Genomic DNA, 19,090 nt, shown 5'->3' with positions numbered 1-19,090 from the left:
CATGCACCAATTACGTAATTTGTTATTGAATGAATTTCTTGCAATATAAAATAATTTTAAGTGACATCCGCATGTGTTCAAGTTCCGTAATTTACGAATGCACGTTGTACTCACTGCAAAGATCACGACGAAAATGAACATCACGGCTCAAGCATGCGTTTACTACTATAGCTTCAGAATGTAGGGAGTTGACGCAGCGACGATGTGTTGTTATATCCTTATCTGTGTTCGGCGTGCGCGTACTATATACCCGATGTGTCTTTAACTTCAGTCTTTAGGTAGCTGGAATACGGAGCCTAATCATTACTGTCTCTACTGCTGCTAGTACTGAACATGACTTACTTAAAATAAGTATTTTGTCTAAAATCCATACCAATATTCAATTGTCTCAATTACAATATAGCCCAACTACTGCAACAATAAATTGTCAAGTTTCTATGACATACGAAACATGAGGTGTCAGAATTTCATGATAATATTATTATACAAATATGTAGAATTGTCAACATATGAATTGATTAGTCTACTTTTCTCTTTCATAAAATGAAATATGTCAGAAAAGTCTTGACAAATTGTAAAATTTTGCCAGTCATGGTAAAACTTTTAAGAAACAGGAATCGGACAAATTGTCACGGTTTTCCTGACACGCAGAATATTTTATGAATCAGAAATTTGACAATTTGTAGAGTCGTCATTTGTTACTTGACAGAATGACAAATTTACAATTTTCAAGTTTTATGAAATAGGGCCTAGGCCTCGTACGATTAGTATCTGTACGTATTTCGTGTTTATTAATTAGTGGACATTTTCTGGCTAAGTAATAAAGTCTATCAAGAACATTCTATTGAATTCTCTTCTGCAATAGTATCTGAAGTGTACCAGCTAAGGAATGTGGAACAACTAGGTGACCCTCTCTCCTCCTAGTCAGTCTACTTCTGTGTATTTTTTAAATAAATTTATCGACTAATTCTTCCGTGTTGTATGCCTAAGGTCCAGTTGTACGATCGCGGAATAAATCTTGGAATAATTGAGTGGCACTCTGCAATAACAAGGTATGTACACATACCTCGGTATAATCGCCACAATTACTGTATCAAAATAACAAATTCAATAACAAGATTTTGACGAATAATACATGAAACTTATACAGGGACATCATTTTATTTTTACTTCAATTTTTATTGTACCTGAGTTTTTTAATGTACTTCACTCCCACCCCTTCTACTAATGAAGTTCAACCGTCCTCCACACAGATCCAGTCATAGTAGCCTTACGGTTATAGTAAACAGTACGTTCCAAAAATATGTTCGCGTTTTCCAGTGACGAAAGAGCTTTCAATATTGCATCATTTTCCATTTGCCTACGTCGCATCCCGGTTTCCCCCACCTGCTTCTATTCGCCTCTCTGTAAATGCTAGTGGCTGGGCTGTCTTAGCTCTTTTCTGAGAACATTTATTTCTGTTAGGAATTGGACCTCTATGTAATATTCTACCCATACAATTGTTTAAAATAACTTAAATAAAAGGGCCTAGTTAAGTAATTAACTGTCACGTGATTTCCTCCCTTTCTATGACGCTGCGACGTAACCACTTGGATGGATAGTAGATAGCATGCCTGAGAAATTTTATCTTTTCGGATCGAGCAGAAGTGAAGATTGAATTTACAGTGCGTAAGGTCTCTTTTATAGAGAAGGTACAGAATTATTTCGATATGAGTTACTGATACGAAGTATGAACCTGGCAATTGGAATTACGTTCAATAGTCTATAGTGTGATAATATGCACATTAGAACTGAAGCCTGTATCGAAATGAACGGCCACCAATTTCAAAAATGTGTTTAAATATCCATATTATGATTATTTTTCAATTTAACTTCATTCTCTATAGTGTATGCTAATGTGCTTCAGACAGTATAATATACACTGCATGATGTATACGTCCGCATGGAAAGCTGAGTTAGTGAGTAAAAACACTCATTGTTAATACTGTACTGTATTTTGATTAAAGAAAAACCTAATGAAAATGATCAAACTCAAAATCGCGATATTTCCTAGTTTACATAAATGGATGAACTGCTTTTCTTTCCTCCTATACCTAGTAAAGTGATTTGTTTGTATATTACACCAGTATCATCGAACTCCAGTCGTGGAAGGGGGTAGCAAATGGTGTGTCCTGTTTTTAATCGTTGATCCAAAGGTATAGCCAGGTTAATATTAGAAATGTTAGTAAAAATAAAATGATGTCCCTGTACATACAGTGTATAACGCGCTCTGTCTCTGCCGAAACGAGCGTTTTCCCCAGTTAAATCGGTCCCGTAACCATGGCAAGAAAAAGCAGACTTACCTTATTTATTAACTGGTTTCCATTCAGGGGATGCTGGAAATGCACTCCATCGCCTACAATGCATAATTGCAGTCCCCGGAACATACACACATCACTATAGAACTCTGATAAATACTATTATATTTATGACTACTTGAAGATAGGCTATTTTTACTATTATTTTGCATGCGATAACAACAAACTCCCCTTAAGAGACTGCAGATCTTGTTCCCTTCTTCACCTCTAGTGTATTGGTGAAATATAATCACTATAAATTGTGGCAGTAATAATCTGTGCTTGGTATTCCTTCTTCTAATATTGAAGATCCATCTACCCGTGTACACTGACATTCAAAGATATCTGATCCGACTAATCGATAACGATCGATAATTTGATGTAAATGTGGATTCTTTAGTTATTACTTCTATGAATAGATGGCGAAGATAATAGTCACTGTTGCCAATTGCAGATAAATATTCCCGCATTATGGAATTCAATTTTTCACCCCCCTCAACTCATTGTAAAACAACACTGGGTTTAGCTGGAAACCGCCGATATTGTCAATTGTGATAATAATTAATGCTTAATCTACATAATCATTTTCTCTGACACTTTTTTTAACTGTCTCAATAATGGTGCCACCTATTGAGAACTAGGGGAACTTTCAAAGTTTGTCAATTTTTTATGTTTGGTTCTGACTTATCCCGTGGTTGGAAAGTTCGCTTAAGGCTGGTTCACAATAAACCGGGAACGGGAACAATGAGAACGAGAATGGAAATATTGTTAAAATAAATGTGTTTATATGTGAGCATTCACAATTAACTACTGTGAATGCTCACATTTAAATACATTTATTTTAACAATATTTCCGTTTTCGTTCTAGTTGTCGTTTTCGTTCCCGGTTTATTGTGAACCAGCCTTTACACGATCATAAAATCGTAGGTTGGATAACTTTGAACGTCAGTGTACATGGGCCTATATCATGTACTATTCACTGACTATAACATACTCAGGAAAATGGGAGCAAGGAATGAGTTGTTTTTGGTGAAATTACAAAAATATGAAACACTTTCTTATAATATCATCAAAATTAATATTTAACAAAGATTTACATTTCATAGAGAATGTGGTAACATAACACAAAACCTTGCCTATTTGGCTGCTTTTAGTTTATAATTCGCATAAATTTGTTATAAAAGAGAATAATCCATCACTTAAATCACATCAACTGACAACAGATATTATATTCACTCTTACCTACAAATGATTTGAATCATAAATAATTAGAAATTATTAACAAAATTCTAAAAAAGATCCATAGACTCAATTTTACTGTACTATTACTGAAAGAGCTTGTGTCAAAAATTGCGAGAATGGTGTGAAGTAGATGGTAGTAGTGCTTATAAAGTGTTCTTGACATTTCTAACCTTCCTTTCGGATTAACAACGAACACGTTTTAATCACGCATGTGTAGGGATACTTCTTGATGCACGTGTATGTTTCTTTGATACTCTTCTTTTAGTTTTTACATTGAGTACTTCGTAACTCTCCATGTCTTCTTAGAAATCAGAGCTCATAATGTCTTTGCACAAATAGAGGAAATATCACTGACAACAATTATTTACTGTAAAGGTTTTTGTAACACAAACTACATGTTCTCCATTTTCTTTCGCAGTTAAAAAATGAAATTTTAGCACACGTTTTCACACGTACACCTAATTGCACACAGGGAAACAAAATTTTGAAACAGGTGAGGTAATTTCGTCCAATTTTTCTTGACGGCCTATTCGAAAAGCATTATATGAAGCAATCACATCAGAACTAATAAAGAGACGTACTGATTCTTGAAACATATTTGCAGGTGCAATAGTACCATTTTCTCGTAGCTTCCAGGAACTATTTTCAATCACTACATCTACAGATCAAGTATCATAGCAGCAATCGAACTGTATTAACATTTGTTTATCTATTTATATACTTATGTATTAAAAGTTATGACATAATTTCTATAGGTGTAACTTTAACATCAACACACATGTTTTAGTAACATATCGATAAATTCATCTCTTTGATATAACAAATTAAAAAGAACATCTTTCTATTTTCTTTTATATATAACTATACATCAAACTCTTCTTCTTAAATTAATATCACACTCTATTATTCAAACTACTCTAAGATTTCTGCTAAACTCCTATAATCTACAACAAAAATTTACACAGACAACAAAGTTTGAATTTACAGTTTATATATTATCTATAATTATCAACCAATTTATGATTCCTATTATGAAAGTCTTTCGTTGGACCCATTATGGAAGAATAAAATGGTTTTACAGCATAGTCTCCACGTCAGACTTGTGAGGATTTTAGCCTTGTGAGGACTTTAGCTACTGTAATAGGGGTGTGGCGTGTACTTGATCTGTGTCATCGATAGCTAACAGGAAGATAACGCATCGAGCCATGAAACATAATACGTAAAAATCTGATCTCGATAAGACAGTGGAAATTTGATAAACATTCTCGAAGGCACCAATCCCTGTCGACAGCGCAAACGGTAGCATCAATAAATATAGTGAATTTGATAAATCAAGCAGAGCTGTACTCACCAGAGTTCTTTTCATTAATTGCTTTAATTAAAATAAATTATGGTTTATTTAACGACGCTCGCAACTACCGAGGTTATATCAGCGTCGCTGGTGTGCAGGAATTTTGTCCCGCAGGAGTTCTTTTACATGCCAGTAAATCTACTAACATGAGCCTGTCGTATTTAAACACACTTAAATGCCATCGACCTGGGCCGGGATCGAACCCGCAACCTCGGGCACAGAAGGCCAAGGCTATACCAACTGCGCCATCTAGGCCGACTACTTCCCTAAACCTAACTTGCAGTTTCAAATAGCAAAATTTATTTTGTAATGAAATTAAGTAAATAATAAAAGAGCAATAATTGAGAATTGTAAAATCATATTAGTATAATAATACTAAAAAGCTAACCAACTGATATATTGCGGTCAGGTAGTAACAAAATCCAAGAGACAATTTTACAGCACAATAACCACCTTCATACTAATCCATACACCTCTTTTCTAACCCAAAAAGGATCGCTCCAAAAAACGAAAATAGGTTTCTGACTGGAAGCCACCATTTCAGAACTGGAATTCTACACAAGTTTTCTACTTTATGTCCGAATGTTAGCTCCTGTACAATATACTGTGTCCGGGAAAACCCAGAAGACAAAAATCATCTAAGATAAACTATTGCATTATCTCGATGTTTACACGTTTAGAAAGAGAAATTCAAAACGTTTTCTTGCACTCGCAGCGAGCTATGCTCATGAGCATACCCTTGAGTCGCTATTGTCGAAATTTCTGCTATGAATCTTGCTTCATTGCAATTTGACCTTCATCTGGGGATGTGGACTCTACAGGAGAAGACCCAGTGCGTTTTGTGGCTGGCTGATATGCGGGAGACAGATTAGTGTTGTATGTGAAAGTGGGGAAAAAAGGGACAACGCCTTCTTAACGAAAGGTTTCCTAACTCCTGTATCGGCCGAGGCGGACGTATACCATGGCCACCAAAGTCGCCGGACTTGTCCCCAATAGATGTCTTTTTGTGTGGATTTATCAAGGATCGAATGCATCACACTCTGTGGCAGGTTTGGCAGATTTATGTCTGCTGAATCGTAGAAGTGATAACAGTGGTGACCAGAAATGCTGTCGCTCGTGTGGAAGAAGATTGAGTTTCGTCTGGATATAGTCGCGTCACACATGGCAGTCATATCGAGATGCACTAGGATATAAATGAAACGTTTTGAATTTCTCTTTCAAAAAGTGTGAACATCAATAAAACTAATGTAGTAATTTCTGAAATATGATTTCTTCTTTTCCACTAGATTTTCCCGGACACCCTGTAGTTAAACTTCCAAATTATATGTATTTTAACCTTCGCAGCTTTTAAAATAATTTTGAGAACACTGTTCTGTCAAGACATTTTTTAGTGTATTTAGTCAAAAGATGTAGGCCTATTGCAATTTATTTCAAGATCAGCAACTACTATGGTAAGTCCGCGCCACTCCCCTATTCTAGGATAACACACTATTTTACTCTTCTAATATTTTTATTACCGGTAAAGACATCGAAGCAGTGTGGTTGGATTTGCAATTTGGATTTCAAGAAAGTTTTGTGCAGCTGTATTTTCTTGTCTATCTCAAAACACTGGATGCCAAGCTCTCACACTGATCCTGGTTACTAAAGCAAGATATTTAGTATATACATGTAATAACCATGGCATCCACAGATGATGAAATGCATAACAAACAGATCTACATTAAGCATATTTCTAATATTTGTTTTAAAACTGAAACCATTCGTATCTCTTTTTATGTTTCAAATTTAACAGATTTATACATCTCATTAACATCATTCATTACAGTATACGCCAGTCACTGATATGACTTATTAACCCTTTGCATGCCAGGGTTTCTTATATCGACACTAGGACAATATTATATAGATAGATTTAATTTTTGCATTTTACGATTTATATTTCTTTTCCTCAAAGTCAACTGTGTCGAAATTCCACAGCTGACTAGTTGGTCCTGGCACATAAAGAGTTAATGTAGGTATATTTAGCTATTGTCATTAATATCTCTGTAATATTAACCACATATATGTGGCAAAATATTAATTTTAAGCACTTGTATCATATTCAGTGTGATTTTCTTAAAACACGTTCTGGACTTAATCTTCATAAACGTATTGGTACATGATCTTCAACTTACCAGATTGCATTTATACAAGAAGTTAGGATGATTCTATCTGTTAGATGACATTTCTACGAGCAGAACATTGAGTTGTGCTATTTTGAGGATATAGAAGGTGCACGATTCTGATGTCGTACTAATGAAAACTGTTTATCACACAAAAAATTATCATAAAATATTAATAGATAAACTGAAAGTAAGCAGTTCTGAGTAAGAGACAAGATTTCGCCATTAGAAACACCTAGAACGAATTAGTGATTAGTAATAATTTAATTATACAGCATGTTTATAAGTTATACCAGGGGTCGTCAGCACAGAGCACACTGGGGCTAGCCTCTCTTACCCGCGGAAAACGCAGTGCACTATAGTGCTCTCGTAGCTGCTAGCGGGTATGCTCTCTCTCTCTCCCTGTTGCACGACAGTGCGCACGGGACGGCACCGCGTACCCATTGCACATTTCAGCGAGTGCTGACGACCACTGAGTTAGACCTATAAACTTTGGGAATAGATAGATAACCTTTTTAAAATACTCTTTGTAAAGGAAAGGGGATATTGGAAATTATAATTTTTTTTTTCATTGAAACTTACAGCTTTTTGTTTACTGAATAACCATACGTATAAAATTGAAGTATCGTATTAAAGTATTAAATGGTCATTTAACATCTGTAATAAAAAAACTTGAAAATATAGTTTATTTCTTGTTTTAGGAGTTTAACAACTTGTTTTTTTTTCTTCCCGGAGGAAGGCCCGCAGACAAGCACCGCAGCCTTAGGCTTATTGTGCAACCTCCTTATGTTGGAATAATTGTTGAAGTCCATTTAGGATCGCTCTTCAAGCGCATGATTCACTGCATGGTGTCATCACATCGATTCAGCCACAGCATTCAGTTCTGACTGGAGACCTTATCCTACGCCTGCCTGTGATGTTGTTGTGCGGCCTCCTCAGATCGATGGCATCTGTTCGCAATTCATGTGCTTGAATCTGATGCATCCTTAAGCAGAAGAACATGTCGTAGTCACGACCAGTGAGCTCTATACTAAACTGGAGGCACAACTCAATGCTTTAAAAGCGTGACGCGAATGCTGAGCGCCTAAGCGTATTGCTCTCTCTTTCTAACATAGTGTTGTCCTTGTCTCTCTTGCAGTGAATGCTATCGTACACAATAACGGTATTTTTATTGCTTACTGCGCATGTGCAACATGAACCTCACGAAAGACTGATTGAAACACATTAGTTAGAAAGAGAGAGAGCAATACCCTCTCCAATATGGCGTCTACAGTCACGCTTTCAGACAGGAAAGAGCATTGCGGTGGTGTCTCTAGTTTACTATAGAGCTCACTGGTCACGACTCGCCAAGGCGCCGTCTGTCCTGAGGAGCTACACTATCTCGGTCACGAACAGTCTGCTTTAAAGCCCCTGCGTCTTCGCTGGATATGTGCAGCTCCCGCAGACAGATGCCGCCTACAGGCAGATCCTAGAACCACGTCCGCCATGTCCTCCTGGTTGACCTGTAACTATTAAGATGATTAATGGAATGATACTAATGGAGGCGAAATGAGTCCGAGGTCCAACGCCGAAAGTTACTCAGCAATTCTGCTTCGAGTGGTTGAGGAAATATCTCAGAAAAAAATACCAACCAGGTGACTTGTCTGGACCAGGATTTGAACCCGGGCCCGATCGTGTCACATCTGAAGGCTAACCGTTACTCCACAGCGGTGGACAACAATTCTTGTTACTAAAGAAGTATCAATTAATCTGAAATACTTATATTCCCAAGCTTGAATTTCGAATCCATTCAAGTGAAGGACGATTAATCTGAGCTTGCGTGGAAATGACTCGGGGCAGAACTTATTTCTGGAAGTAAATTTGTTAAATCTCAGAGTCTGATATGCAATAATTCAAATTGTTGTTTTTATTTCGTAGACTTGTTAATTTCTTTAAAATTTTCATAATACAGGAAGCTGGTTTCATTTCATAGTCGTTTTAGTAATGATCTATATTATTCTTTTTTATTGTAGAGTTGACAACATTCCAGTCCATTTAATAACTTTTAGATAAACTTCTCTTTTAAAAATGTGAATTCTGCAACAATATTTTGTAGGAATCTGATTAAAACAATCTTAATTATCATATAAAAACTGAATGAAAATAAAAAACATATAGAACAAAAATATTATTCTCTAGTATTAATTGTACCGTATAATAAATAATATATAGATGCGAAAGAAGATTACGCAAAATTTACTAGTAAAAAGAGATACCAAGCTAAATATTTCTGAAATAGGAACAAAGGGTTAAAGGTGCCTCGTTATTTCTACGTGTATCAACATGAATCATCTTTAAAGCTACAATAAATCTGCGAAATGTGTTGTGGTTAGTTAAATGGTGGAAAAAATAATTATTTTATAAATGTATGTGTTTAATACACAACATAATTTTAAAAATTTTAGAATTAGCTGCACTGACATTATGACAAGCAAAACAGATGTGCAATTGGGAATGACGCATTCTCCGAGAGATGCCAGGAGTGGACTGCATCATTTATGCTACATAATGTGCTGCACTAAGGTTTCTTCATCCACAATTTGTGTATCGTAAGTTGCGTTCCTCATAGCACTCCAAAAGAAAAAATCGACTGGTGTCAAGTCGGCCACAAACATGTTTCACAAATGCAGCTTTAATTGTGAATGATATCGACGAATGTAGTGTGATAACGAATCGTCTGTCTCTCCTTTTTGCTATCTTCAAAATACCAGGTTTTGTATCAACTTTTACTCCAAAATTTCTGTCATTTTCATTTGGTATTCTAAACATATAAAATTATTTGTATACTTTTGATCAACCTGAATGTGGATCCCTGCTCAGTGTACACCCCGTGTTCAATTTTGAATGGAAGCTTCCAGCATTTCTTTTTGCGTTCACGACATCATAGGTTTGTTTTCCGAGCCTAACCAAAGACAGACGATTTTACTGATTTACTGATTTGTGGTACTTAGAATGTCTGAGTTTCGCATTTAATATTTTAATTTTTTTAAATTATGTCCACGTCATATTTTAATATTTTTAAAATTGTGCCAATTTCTGAAAACCTGTATTACTTTGTTATGTAAGAAGAATATATTGAATTTGCTTGTTAACAATACTGATAACGTTTCGTCGAGAAAGTTACTGGAACAGTGACCAACTGGCCAGAAATTCATTAATGCAGTTATCTACATCATAACCATACTGCTCTCCAACTAAAACTCCTGTGCGGAAGTAAGTTTCAAGAATACATTTGTGATGCTCTGTGTAACATTCATTTCGTCCTTAAGGTATACTAAAAAATAATTGGTTGTAATAATAACTTGGATGATATTTATTTATTATTCTTAACACACGGCTGCATTCATTTATTGACAAAAAATACTCAATATCAACAACAGACATGGCCTACATAGTTTATCTATGCCTTGAGAATTAAACTCGCTCCGTGATAACTTCACGGATATACAGAAAGGAATGTCAGAAGCTCCCATTCAAAATTAAACAGGGGAAGTTATAATGTAGTGAAAATAGAAACAATGATGATTGTTTGTTTTTCTGTGTTTCTCAATACGTTATTTTTATTGTTAAGAATATCTTCCAAGATTAATGCTTCCATACTTAGTAATTAATTACGGAAAAAACAACAGAGTTATAATTATTTTATGACGACTGGCGCCATGAAGTAGCTTGAATGGAGTGAAAGAGTTCCTAACTGGGGGAACTCTACTAGTTAAGGCTGGTTCACAATACACCGGGAACGGAAACGATAACGATAACTGAAATATTGTTAAAATAAATGTATTTAAATGTAAGCATTCACAATAATTGACTATTATGAATGCTCACATTTAGATACATTTTAATATTATTTCCGTTCTCGTTCTCGTTTCCGTTCCCAGTTTATTGTGAACCAGCCTTAAATGTTATTTATATTTCCATAACTGAGTTCCTTCTTTACGTTGTAAGTAGTCAAATATTTTGAAAGTCCAGAGTTGGTTAATGTCACGGTCTTTAGCATTGTTTATTTATATGATTTGTATTAATACTGTGGTTCACGTTATTTCATTACGTATGCCACGATTAAAACAAAGGTACAATCTCTGATGTGACGTAAGTCATTTATTTATATTTTCTTTCACTTTAACGTCACTAAATACAAAAACGATCACACTTATCTATCATCGTATTTGGTTTTTGAACAAAATTTAATGTCTATTGATTATATTTCAAACGAAATAATGTGTTACACTCCCAAACAATATGACGCATAGATGTACCGCAGTCTAGTATATACAGTCACGAAACTTGAGTTGTTGAGGGTACTAGGAACAATAGACTGTGCCGGTACTATTTCCCATTGTCTGTAATGAGGCGATAGTAGCGATCCTAGTGATAAGCAACTATCTATGGATGCATATTCCCTACATATTGAGCTTCGTGACTGTATATAATAGACTGTAATGTACCATCACCTAAGTTACTAAACCAAAGAGTGACGATTATCACATATTATTTTGTTCAAGTTAGATTGTTGTACATCAGGTAAACAGACTTAATTATTAAATCACGTTATTTTATAAAAAAAAATGAAATTTAAATAGCAAACCTTTATTAAAATAGTAGTAGAATTTTTCGTGTACGCATATTATCATATACAACTATAGAAAACTGCCCTTAATCTTTGTTGTAATATAATTATGACAGGAATGCGCCAACAATTCAACTGTTCTGTACATGTAATCTCTCATAACGACAAAAAAAGCTCATGAATTTTTATAAACGTCAGCTGTACATGCTGTACCTTTCATCACTTCTGGAACTTCTGTGTACAAGTTAACTCAGCATATTTTACACACATGCAATCATTATACAGAATGTTAGTGATATACGTGCAAATATTTTGATATTTATTTAGGAAAAATGCATGTAAAATAACGCTCTCTTTATTTTTTCCCTAGCTCTAATAGCTTTTCCATTCATGTGTCACGTATTTTACAGTCTGATGGTTTATGAATAATCGTACTATAAAACGCCTGTTAGTTTAGACTACACGCACGTCTTTCGATCTCTGCAAACGTGGCGAGGAAGCTTTACAGTCAAAGATTAATCGTGAGATTCAAAGTATACGAATAGGCCTATTCATTGCTGTGAACCAAAGACTCAGTGATACAGGATCTCTTCATCCTCACATAGAGGGTTGCGGATCGTAACATGATGCTGACTTCTTTCGTAATGTAATACAAATTTTCTAATAATTTGTACATCAGTTAAAGAATAATACTTCCTGTTAATAATTGTGAGGTAAATCTATTTTCGTGTGCTCCTTTCCTTTCAATAACAAATTTTAATTGTTTTTTTTTTTAATATTTTAGATAGTTTGGAAATGAATACCACATATTTTATAAAGTATTTTAAAAGCATATTGATGATTTGGATAACGTTATGTTCAATATTTTTCTTTTGGTATAGCAGTATACTATCCTTACGGGAATAAAAATGTAACTGTGTTCGAAATTCGAACGTCTTACAGTGAAAGATAAATAATGAATTCAATCCCATGTTTTAATGTAAAAGTGTATCACAAAACCTGTTTCTGAATAATTTCTGGCGTCTCATCAGCCCAAGCGAGTTGTGTGATTATAAAGGGATAAAATTGAGACGGTGTCGGGTGGAGTTCCTGGGTAGCTCAGTTGGTAGAGCGCTGGTACGTTCAACCAGAGGTCCCGGAATCGATACCCGACCTCGGAACAATTTTCCCTTGAAATTATTCAAATCTGCTTTACAGGGTGCTTTACCTGAAAAACTAGATTTGCATAAATCTATTTCTGTTTGGATACACGTTAAATTGTTTGGTTATCTGTTACATTAGTAAGATCTTCATGGTAAGCCTGGACATCTATGTAACTAGCCTTGTGTTCGTAGGAAAAACAAATCGGCTGAAAATATTATCTAATCAAAAAATCTGACATTTTTTCATGTCATAAGAATAACTTCGAAGATGAATATTTTTTTTTGCATAAAATGCTTCAGTATATTATATTACACTGAATTACAAACATTTGCAAGTATACCCCTAACTGTGTATAAGGTAGATTTCATTATTTACAAGATTATATGCAAGCCGGTAAATTTTAATGTCATTCCTGTTGTCCTATTCCTCATAATCTCTCAAAAGTGTCTTAACACCTGAAGAATCATTTAGTATTTTATAAATATCTTCCAACAGTAACAATTCCTCCTTTGTCATCAATAGTAGTTATAAATTAGATCGCCATCGTTCACATCCACCAGTATAAAAATTGGTTAAGTCTCACCTTTACTCTTGTGTGTTACATGGGGGATGGACGGGAGCGTATCGAGGCGGAAAGGAAGGGCTCAGAAGAGCAGCAGTCGACTCAACGCCAGTAATAGTCCTGTGCATGTGAACAATGCTACAGAGGTCGACACAGCCACTGAACCGTTGCAGAAGTCATCTAGACAGGAACACACTTCCTGGCGACCCCCGAATCCAGACCTTTGGTAACAACGGCCTTTGTAGTTGGAGTCATCCCATCCACAGCTACGGATCACACGCAGATCGGGTGGATCTGTGGGAAGCAGACGTTTGTTAATCGTTTATAAACACTAGAATGTAGTACTGGTGACAGACTACAGTCGCTAATCGCGATTACCGAAAATGTGTGGACACACTAGGTCACGCTTGGTCCCGCCTGGTCAACAGCTGAATTACCATAAAGGAAACAATTGTCTCTATCTACATACTTATATCACAGTCACGAAGCTCAATACGTAGAAAATATGCATCCATAGATAGTTGCTAACCACTAGGATCGCTACTATCGCCACATCACAGACAATGCGAAATAGTACCGGCACAGTCTGTTGTTCCTAGTATCCTCAACAACTCAAGCTTCGTGACTAGGCCTATATATACGAGACTGTGCTTATATGTTTGTTTACCTCAGGACAATTTCTGAAGTTCACACCTTGTTTTGATGTTTGTTCATTGTTTTTCCTTCTTTTTTAGTTGTTTCTTGCAGTTTGATATGGGAGTTTATTTGTTAAAAATTTTACATGTCTTATAATCTAAACTGATACAATTTATACAATTATTATTTATATCATTTTGGAAAGGGATTTTACAACCTATGTAATTTATATCATTAAGCCTAAAATTTATACATCTTGATTACACAACTTTTAACACTATATCATTCCGGAATATGTATTATATGTCTTTCTTGTGTTAAATTCTATCGTACCTGGTTAACATGTTTCGGTCTGTTGTTGACCTCCTAACTAAATTTATATCATTTTGTAATAAATCATATTTTTAAAATGATCCCTAACCTCAACGATATCATCATAATGGAGACTGAAATTAAAAATCTGAAAGACAAATCAGTTCCAGTTTGTAATCCATTATTTATTGAAATGAAACATCATTTAGCGAACTTCTATTGCCCTCCACATATGAATAATTCGTCTGCCATTAGTTAATATATATTTCTTTTTATTTTTCTTCCATCTGCATTACATTTCTCCAATACGTATAATAGTAGTCAAATGTCATTTTCTAGCCATTCATTCTTGTTTCTCTTTCATATTATAATAGAGAAGTCAAGAAATGGGAAAAGAAAGAAGAAACGAGAAAAGAAGAACTAATGCAATTAAGAAATGTAGAAAGGAAGCACCGAAAAAGAAAATAGGAAACAGAGAAAGCAAGAAATGGAGAAAAGAGAGGAAAATGGAAAGACAAAAGAAAAAAATCAAGAAATGGAGAGAAGAGAGGAAAATGGAAAGACAAAAGAAAACATCAAGAAATGGAGAAGAATAGGAAACAATATAAAGAAAAAGAAGAAATAGAGAAATGCAGAAAGAAAAGAAAAGAGAAAAGAAGAAATAGAGGAGTCAAGAAATCTAGAAAAGAAGAAAGAAACAACAAGAAATGAACCAAGAAAGGAGAAATAAAAACTAGAAAAGAAAAATTAGAGAAATCAAGAAATGGAAAAAGAAAGGAGACTCGAAAAAGAAAAGAGGAATAAGAAAAATGAAGAAAGGGAGAAAAAATGAAGAAAGAAATAGTGACATAAAGAAATGGAGAAAGAACTCAAGGAGGTAGAGTAGGAAAGTATTTTGTGTCTCTGTAGCTTTGCTCTGCCGAATAACCGCGCAAGTATTCGATTCACACTAAGGTATTAGAAAAACGGCCACTTTCGTTTTCTCGAACGGTACGTATAAATGATTTCCTGTGAGAAAAACATCGACCACTCGATCAATTAATTAAATTAGAAGTTGTTTCGTTAACTTCTAACACTTCGATTTTCCTTCAGTTACCATATTTTTCAGAGCATAATGAATTATGCATTTTTCCGCAGTTCAATTCTGAATAGTTCACGCTTAATCATATCGATGTTTGTATGACAACAGAGCCACCTACTTCCGTTTACTTCGAAGTCTATGTTCTGAACGATCTTGCGGCACATGGTGTACATGAGTCCGTTGGAATGTTCCGAGCAGTCCTTCTTGAGTGAATCGGACAAGGGGTCCTGGCTGCAGCGCGAATCATTGTGGCTGTTGCATTCGTAGCACTTGATTGCCCAACCTGCAACACAGAACAAATTAAGTTCAAATGACTTCCACTTCTCTGGATCCCATTTATACGCACTAAAAAGAAATTGAGCGATAATACGTGATCAAAATAACGAAAACAATAATAGTAAGAATAAAATAAAAATAACAATAATGATGATTACAGTTCATAATTTTATGTTATGTCAAATATTCATCTAAACATTCTCTTAAATACAAAACTATTTCCTTAAAAGAAAAATAATCTCTTAAAAAAACAAAGATATTCTGTTAAAAACAAAAAATATTCTCTTAAAAGTACAAATATGTTTTCTCTTTAGAAAAGAGAAAAACATATTTTGTTATAAACAAAAATATTCTTTAAAATAAAAGCATTATTTAAAAACAAGCAAAAGTATTAACTTAAGAAACAAAAATAATCCCTTAAAAACAAATATTCCCTTTAAAATAAAAATATTCTGTTTAACGACGGAGAAAAATATTCTCTTAAAAAAAGAAATATTCCATTAAAACTAAAAAAAAAATTCTTAAAAATAAAAATATTCCCTTAAGAACAAAACATATTCCCTTAAGAATAAAAGTAGTCCCTTAAGAACAAAAATAATATCTTAAAAACAGAAATATTCCCTTAAAAACTCTTAAAAACAAAAATATTCCCTTAAGAACAAAACATATTCCCTTAAGAATAAAATGTATTCCCTTAAGAACAAAAATAATATCTTAAAAACAGAAATATTCCCTTAAAAACAAAACAAATCCTTAAAAACAAAAATATTCCCTTTAGAACAAAACATATTCCCTTAAGAACAAAAAATTATTATCTTAAAAACAGAATTATTCCCTTAAAAACTAAAAAAATCCTTAAAAACAAAAATATTCCCTTAAGAACAAAACATAATCCTTTAAGAATAAAACGTATTCCCTTAAGAACAAAAATAATATCTTAAAAACAGAAATATTCCCTTAAAAACAAAAAAAATCCTTAAAAACAAAGATATTCCTTTAAGAACAAAACATATTCCCTTAAGAACAAAAAATATTATCTTAAAAACAGAAATATGCCCTTAAAACCTAAAATATTTTCTTAAAAACAAAAATATTTCTTTATAGCGAGATGGTGAAGTGTTCAAAATATGGTCTCTACCTTCAAAATTTAATAGAAATTTCACTCGTCACCCCCTTTAATGCAGTCCAGAGCCTAAGAGAGATGACAGGCAAAAAGAAGCTGGACCAAGCCACTAGAGTTCATGGATTGTGATGATGTGTAACATGCATCATTTATGATGAGACGTACGTATTACCCATGCACAGACGGTCTAACATTTGCATGCTGTGACGACCGGGTTTATGTCATTAGATTACACTCAATTTATTAATCACGGCTAACTCGATAGAAAGCTGTGAGGCTTTCAGAAGCAATTGCCGCCACCCTGCAGCCGTCCCAATGCTGTTGTCCATACGGAATCGCTCGTAGAAATCTCTCAAGCTGTTCCATAACATGGGTATGATGTTGGACTCAGAACTTCACGAGACACGGTAACAAATTCCCAATATCCTAGGTCGAACTTTAGGTAACGAGGGTAGATAAATATTTATAGAATGCAAATCTTACGAAACTAACGATTTACAGCACCGAAACATGATAAAATAAAACATAATTATATTTATGATATATATGATAAGATTTATGTTATGTTATGTATTTTTAAATTAATTACTTTATTATTTTTCACTTAAATTAATGCACACAGGATTTACTTTGCTTTCTACTTTCAATATTCTTTCAAACTTTAATTCTTACACATGGATTTACTTTACCATAGTATTTACTTATTTCACGGGCAACTATAATGAAAGCTTAATGTCTCCCAACCTCAAACATGCATATATATAATTTTGTCCTTGTACACAATCTCATGTTAAAATTATGTCGCTTTGACAGTGGGATTAGAAATAGCGGGTTGTTCTACTTGTATAATAGAGTGCTTTAAGTCTAGTTACAACGTCATGATTGTTGTGTAGCTATAGTATTGTCTTTATAGGAGACCAGGTCTAGTTTTAACGTCATTAAGTTGTTTGTATATTATTTCTGTTCCTGTAAGTAAAGCTAAATAAAATGATTATCTGTTAGATTTTTAGTAGACTAGATTAGGGATATAAAAGCGCCTGCACTGCGTGGTCTCAAGAACCCGCATAACATTTCCTTAAGGATGTACAGATGATTGTACAGAACAAAATTCAAGTGGCCCATATTTTGTTTCTGGGACTGTATTTTATCTTGCTGAAAAATGAACCTTGTTGAATTTGTATTGCTTGTAGTATGAGCACGCAATGCAGGCGCTTTGACATCCCTGGTCACTAGGAGGTATTGACTACAATTTCTGTGTTTATAATTGACGATGTGTCGATATTGTGACGTGATATTTTTCCTAGTTTTCATAATGTTTCGTCATATGTTTATATTACTACGACTATTTCGTTTATATGACGTCATTCCATTTTCGACCAATGAAGTGTAATGAAATTTTGAATTCCAACCAATCACAGTCAGACTTTGCCATAATTTTTGCAGCTAGATTTATCGCTATCAATTTATCGCATGGTCGTTCTTTTGTTTAGTCATTGTCGCCAACTGTTTCCCCGTGAATTGATGATCATGAATACATTAAGATGCAACTACATCGGTTAAACTTTTCTTTCAACTTTAAAGCAATGAATGCAAGATTGATATTTAATATTAATTAATATATTTACGCAGTGAAGACGACGTTCAAAACGGCGCACCATGTAGACACAAAATCTTCATGCATCTTAATTGAACGTACCTTTAAACTTGATTCTTTCAATATTCTTCCCAGATTGCACGCATACGCGATTGCAATATTGAACTGTATAGATGCAGCCTTAGTTCCGTTACACACTACAGCGAGAATGCGTTTGTCGAGCTATAAAAAATGCTTTCGGGTAGCACTGATTGTAACGGTCGAAATAAGACACAGCTGACATTGGTCCTGCTCCCACAGGTAACATAACCTATAAGTAGCCTATAAAATTTGTATTTTGGGAATGAAATGAAACAATTAATAGAAAGTCAGATGTTCAAATTTATGTAACATCATCGCATATCAAACCCAAAGACCTTGCATAGTAATAATAAGGTCTTTTCATCAAACTGCCTTCCGTATGGCGTAATAAAATTCGTGTTTTAATTAGGCCTACCTATTCAGAGATGACTTCACTGTGTAGCAACATGTCTCGCTGTGAATACATAAGCATTGGTATAAAGCTGTCCCCACTGTTACTGTTAAATTAAATTATGATTTCGGCAGATAATGAAAATGTATTTATGTTATAATAATAAGAGAAAAGTGCAGTACATGTAATTA

General features: G+C 34.4%; 1 protein-coding gene across 2 annotated transcripts in view; it reads right to left on the bottom strand.

The window, feature by feature from the left end:
* Window positions 1–3,380: 3,380 nt before the first annotated feature.
* The window catches only part of LOC138712168 (UPAR/Ly6 domain-containing protein crok-like), a 69,478-nt gene continuing 53,768 nt past the window's right edge, over window positions 3,381–19,090 (bottom strand). The window contains exons 2-4 of one of the 2 annotated variants that reach the window (XR_011335650.1): window positions 15,553–15,717; window positions 13,427–13,699; window positions 3,381–8,076 (exon numbers count right to left, since the gene is read on the bottom strand). Coding sequence is in view for 1 of the 2 variants with exons in the window: in XM_069843660.1 (XP_069699761.1) it covers window positions 13,488–13,699; window positions 15,553–15,717 (377 nt within the window). In the remaining variant the exon portion in view is untranslated. Of the gene's footprint in view, window positions 13,700–15,552; window positions 15,718–19,090 lie in introns of both variants that reach the window. The other variant, XM_069843660.1, reaches the window with a different exon arrangement.

This window comes from Periplaneta americana, chromosome 13 (genome assembly GCF_040183065.1).
Source record: "Periplaneta americana isolate PAMFEO1 chromosome 13, P.americana_PAMFEO1_priV1, whole genome shotgun sequence".
In the NCBI taxonomy this organism is placed as follows: Eukaryota; Metazoa; Arthropoda; class Insecta; order Blattodea; family Blattidae; genus Periplaneta; species Periplaneta americana.
The sequence above is the reverse complement of the archived record's forward strand: the minus strand, read 5'-3'. Positions and strand labels throughout refer to the sequence as shown.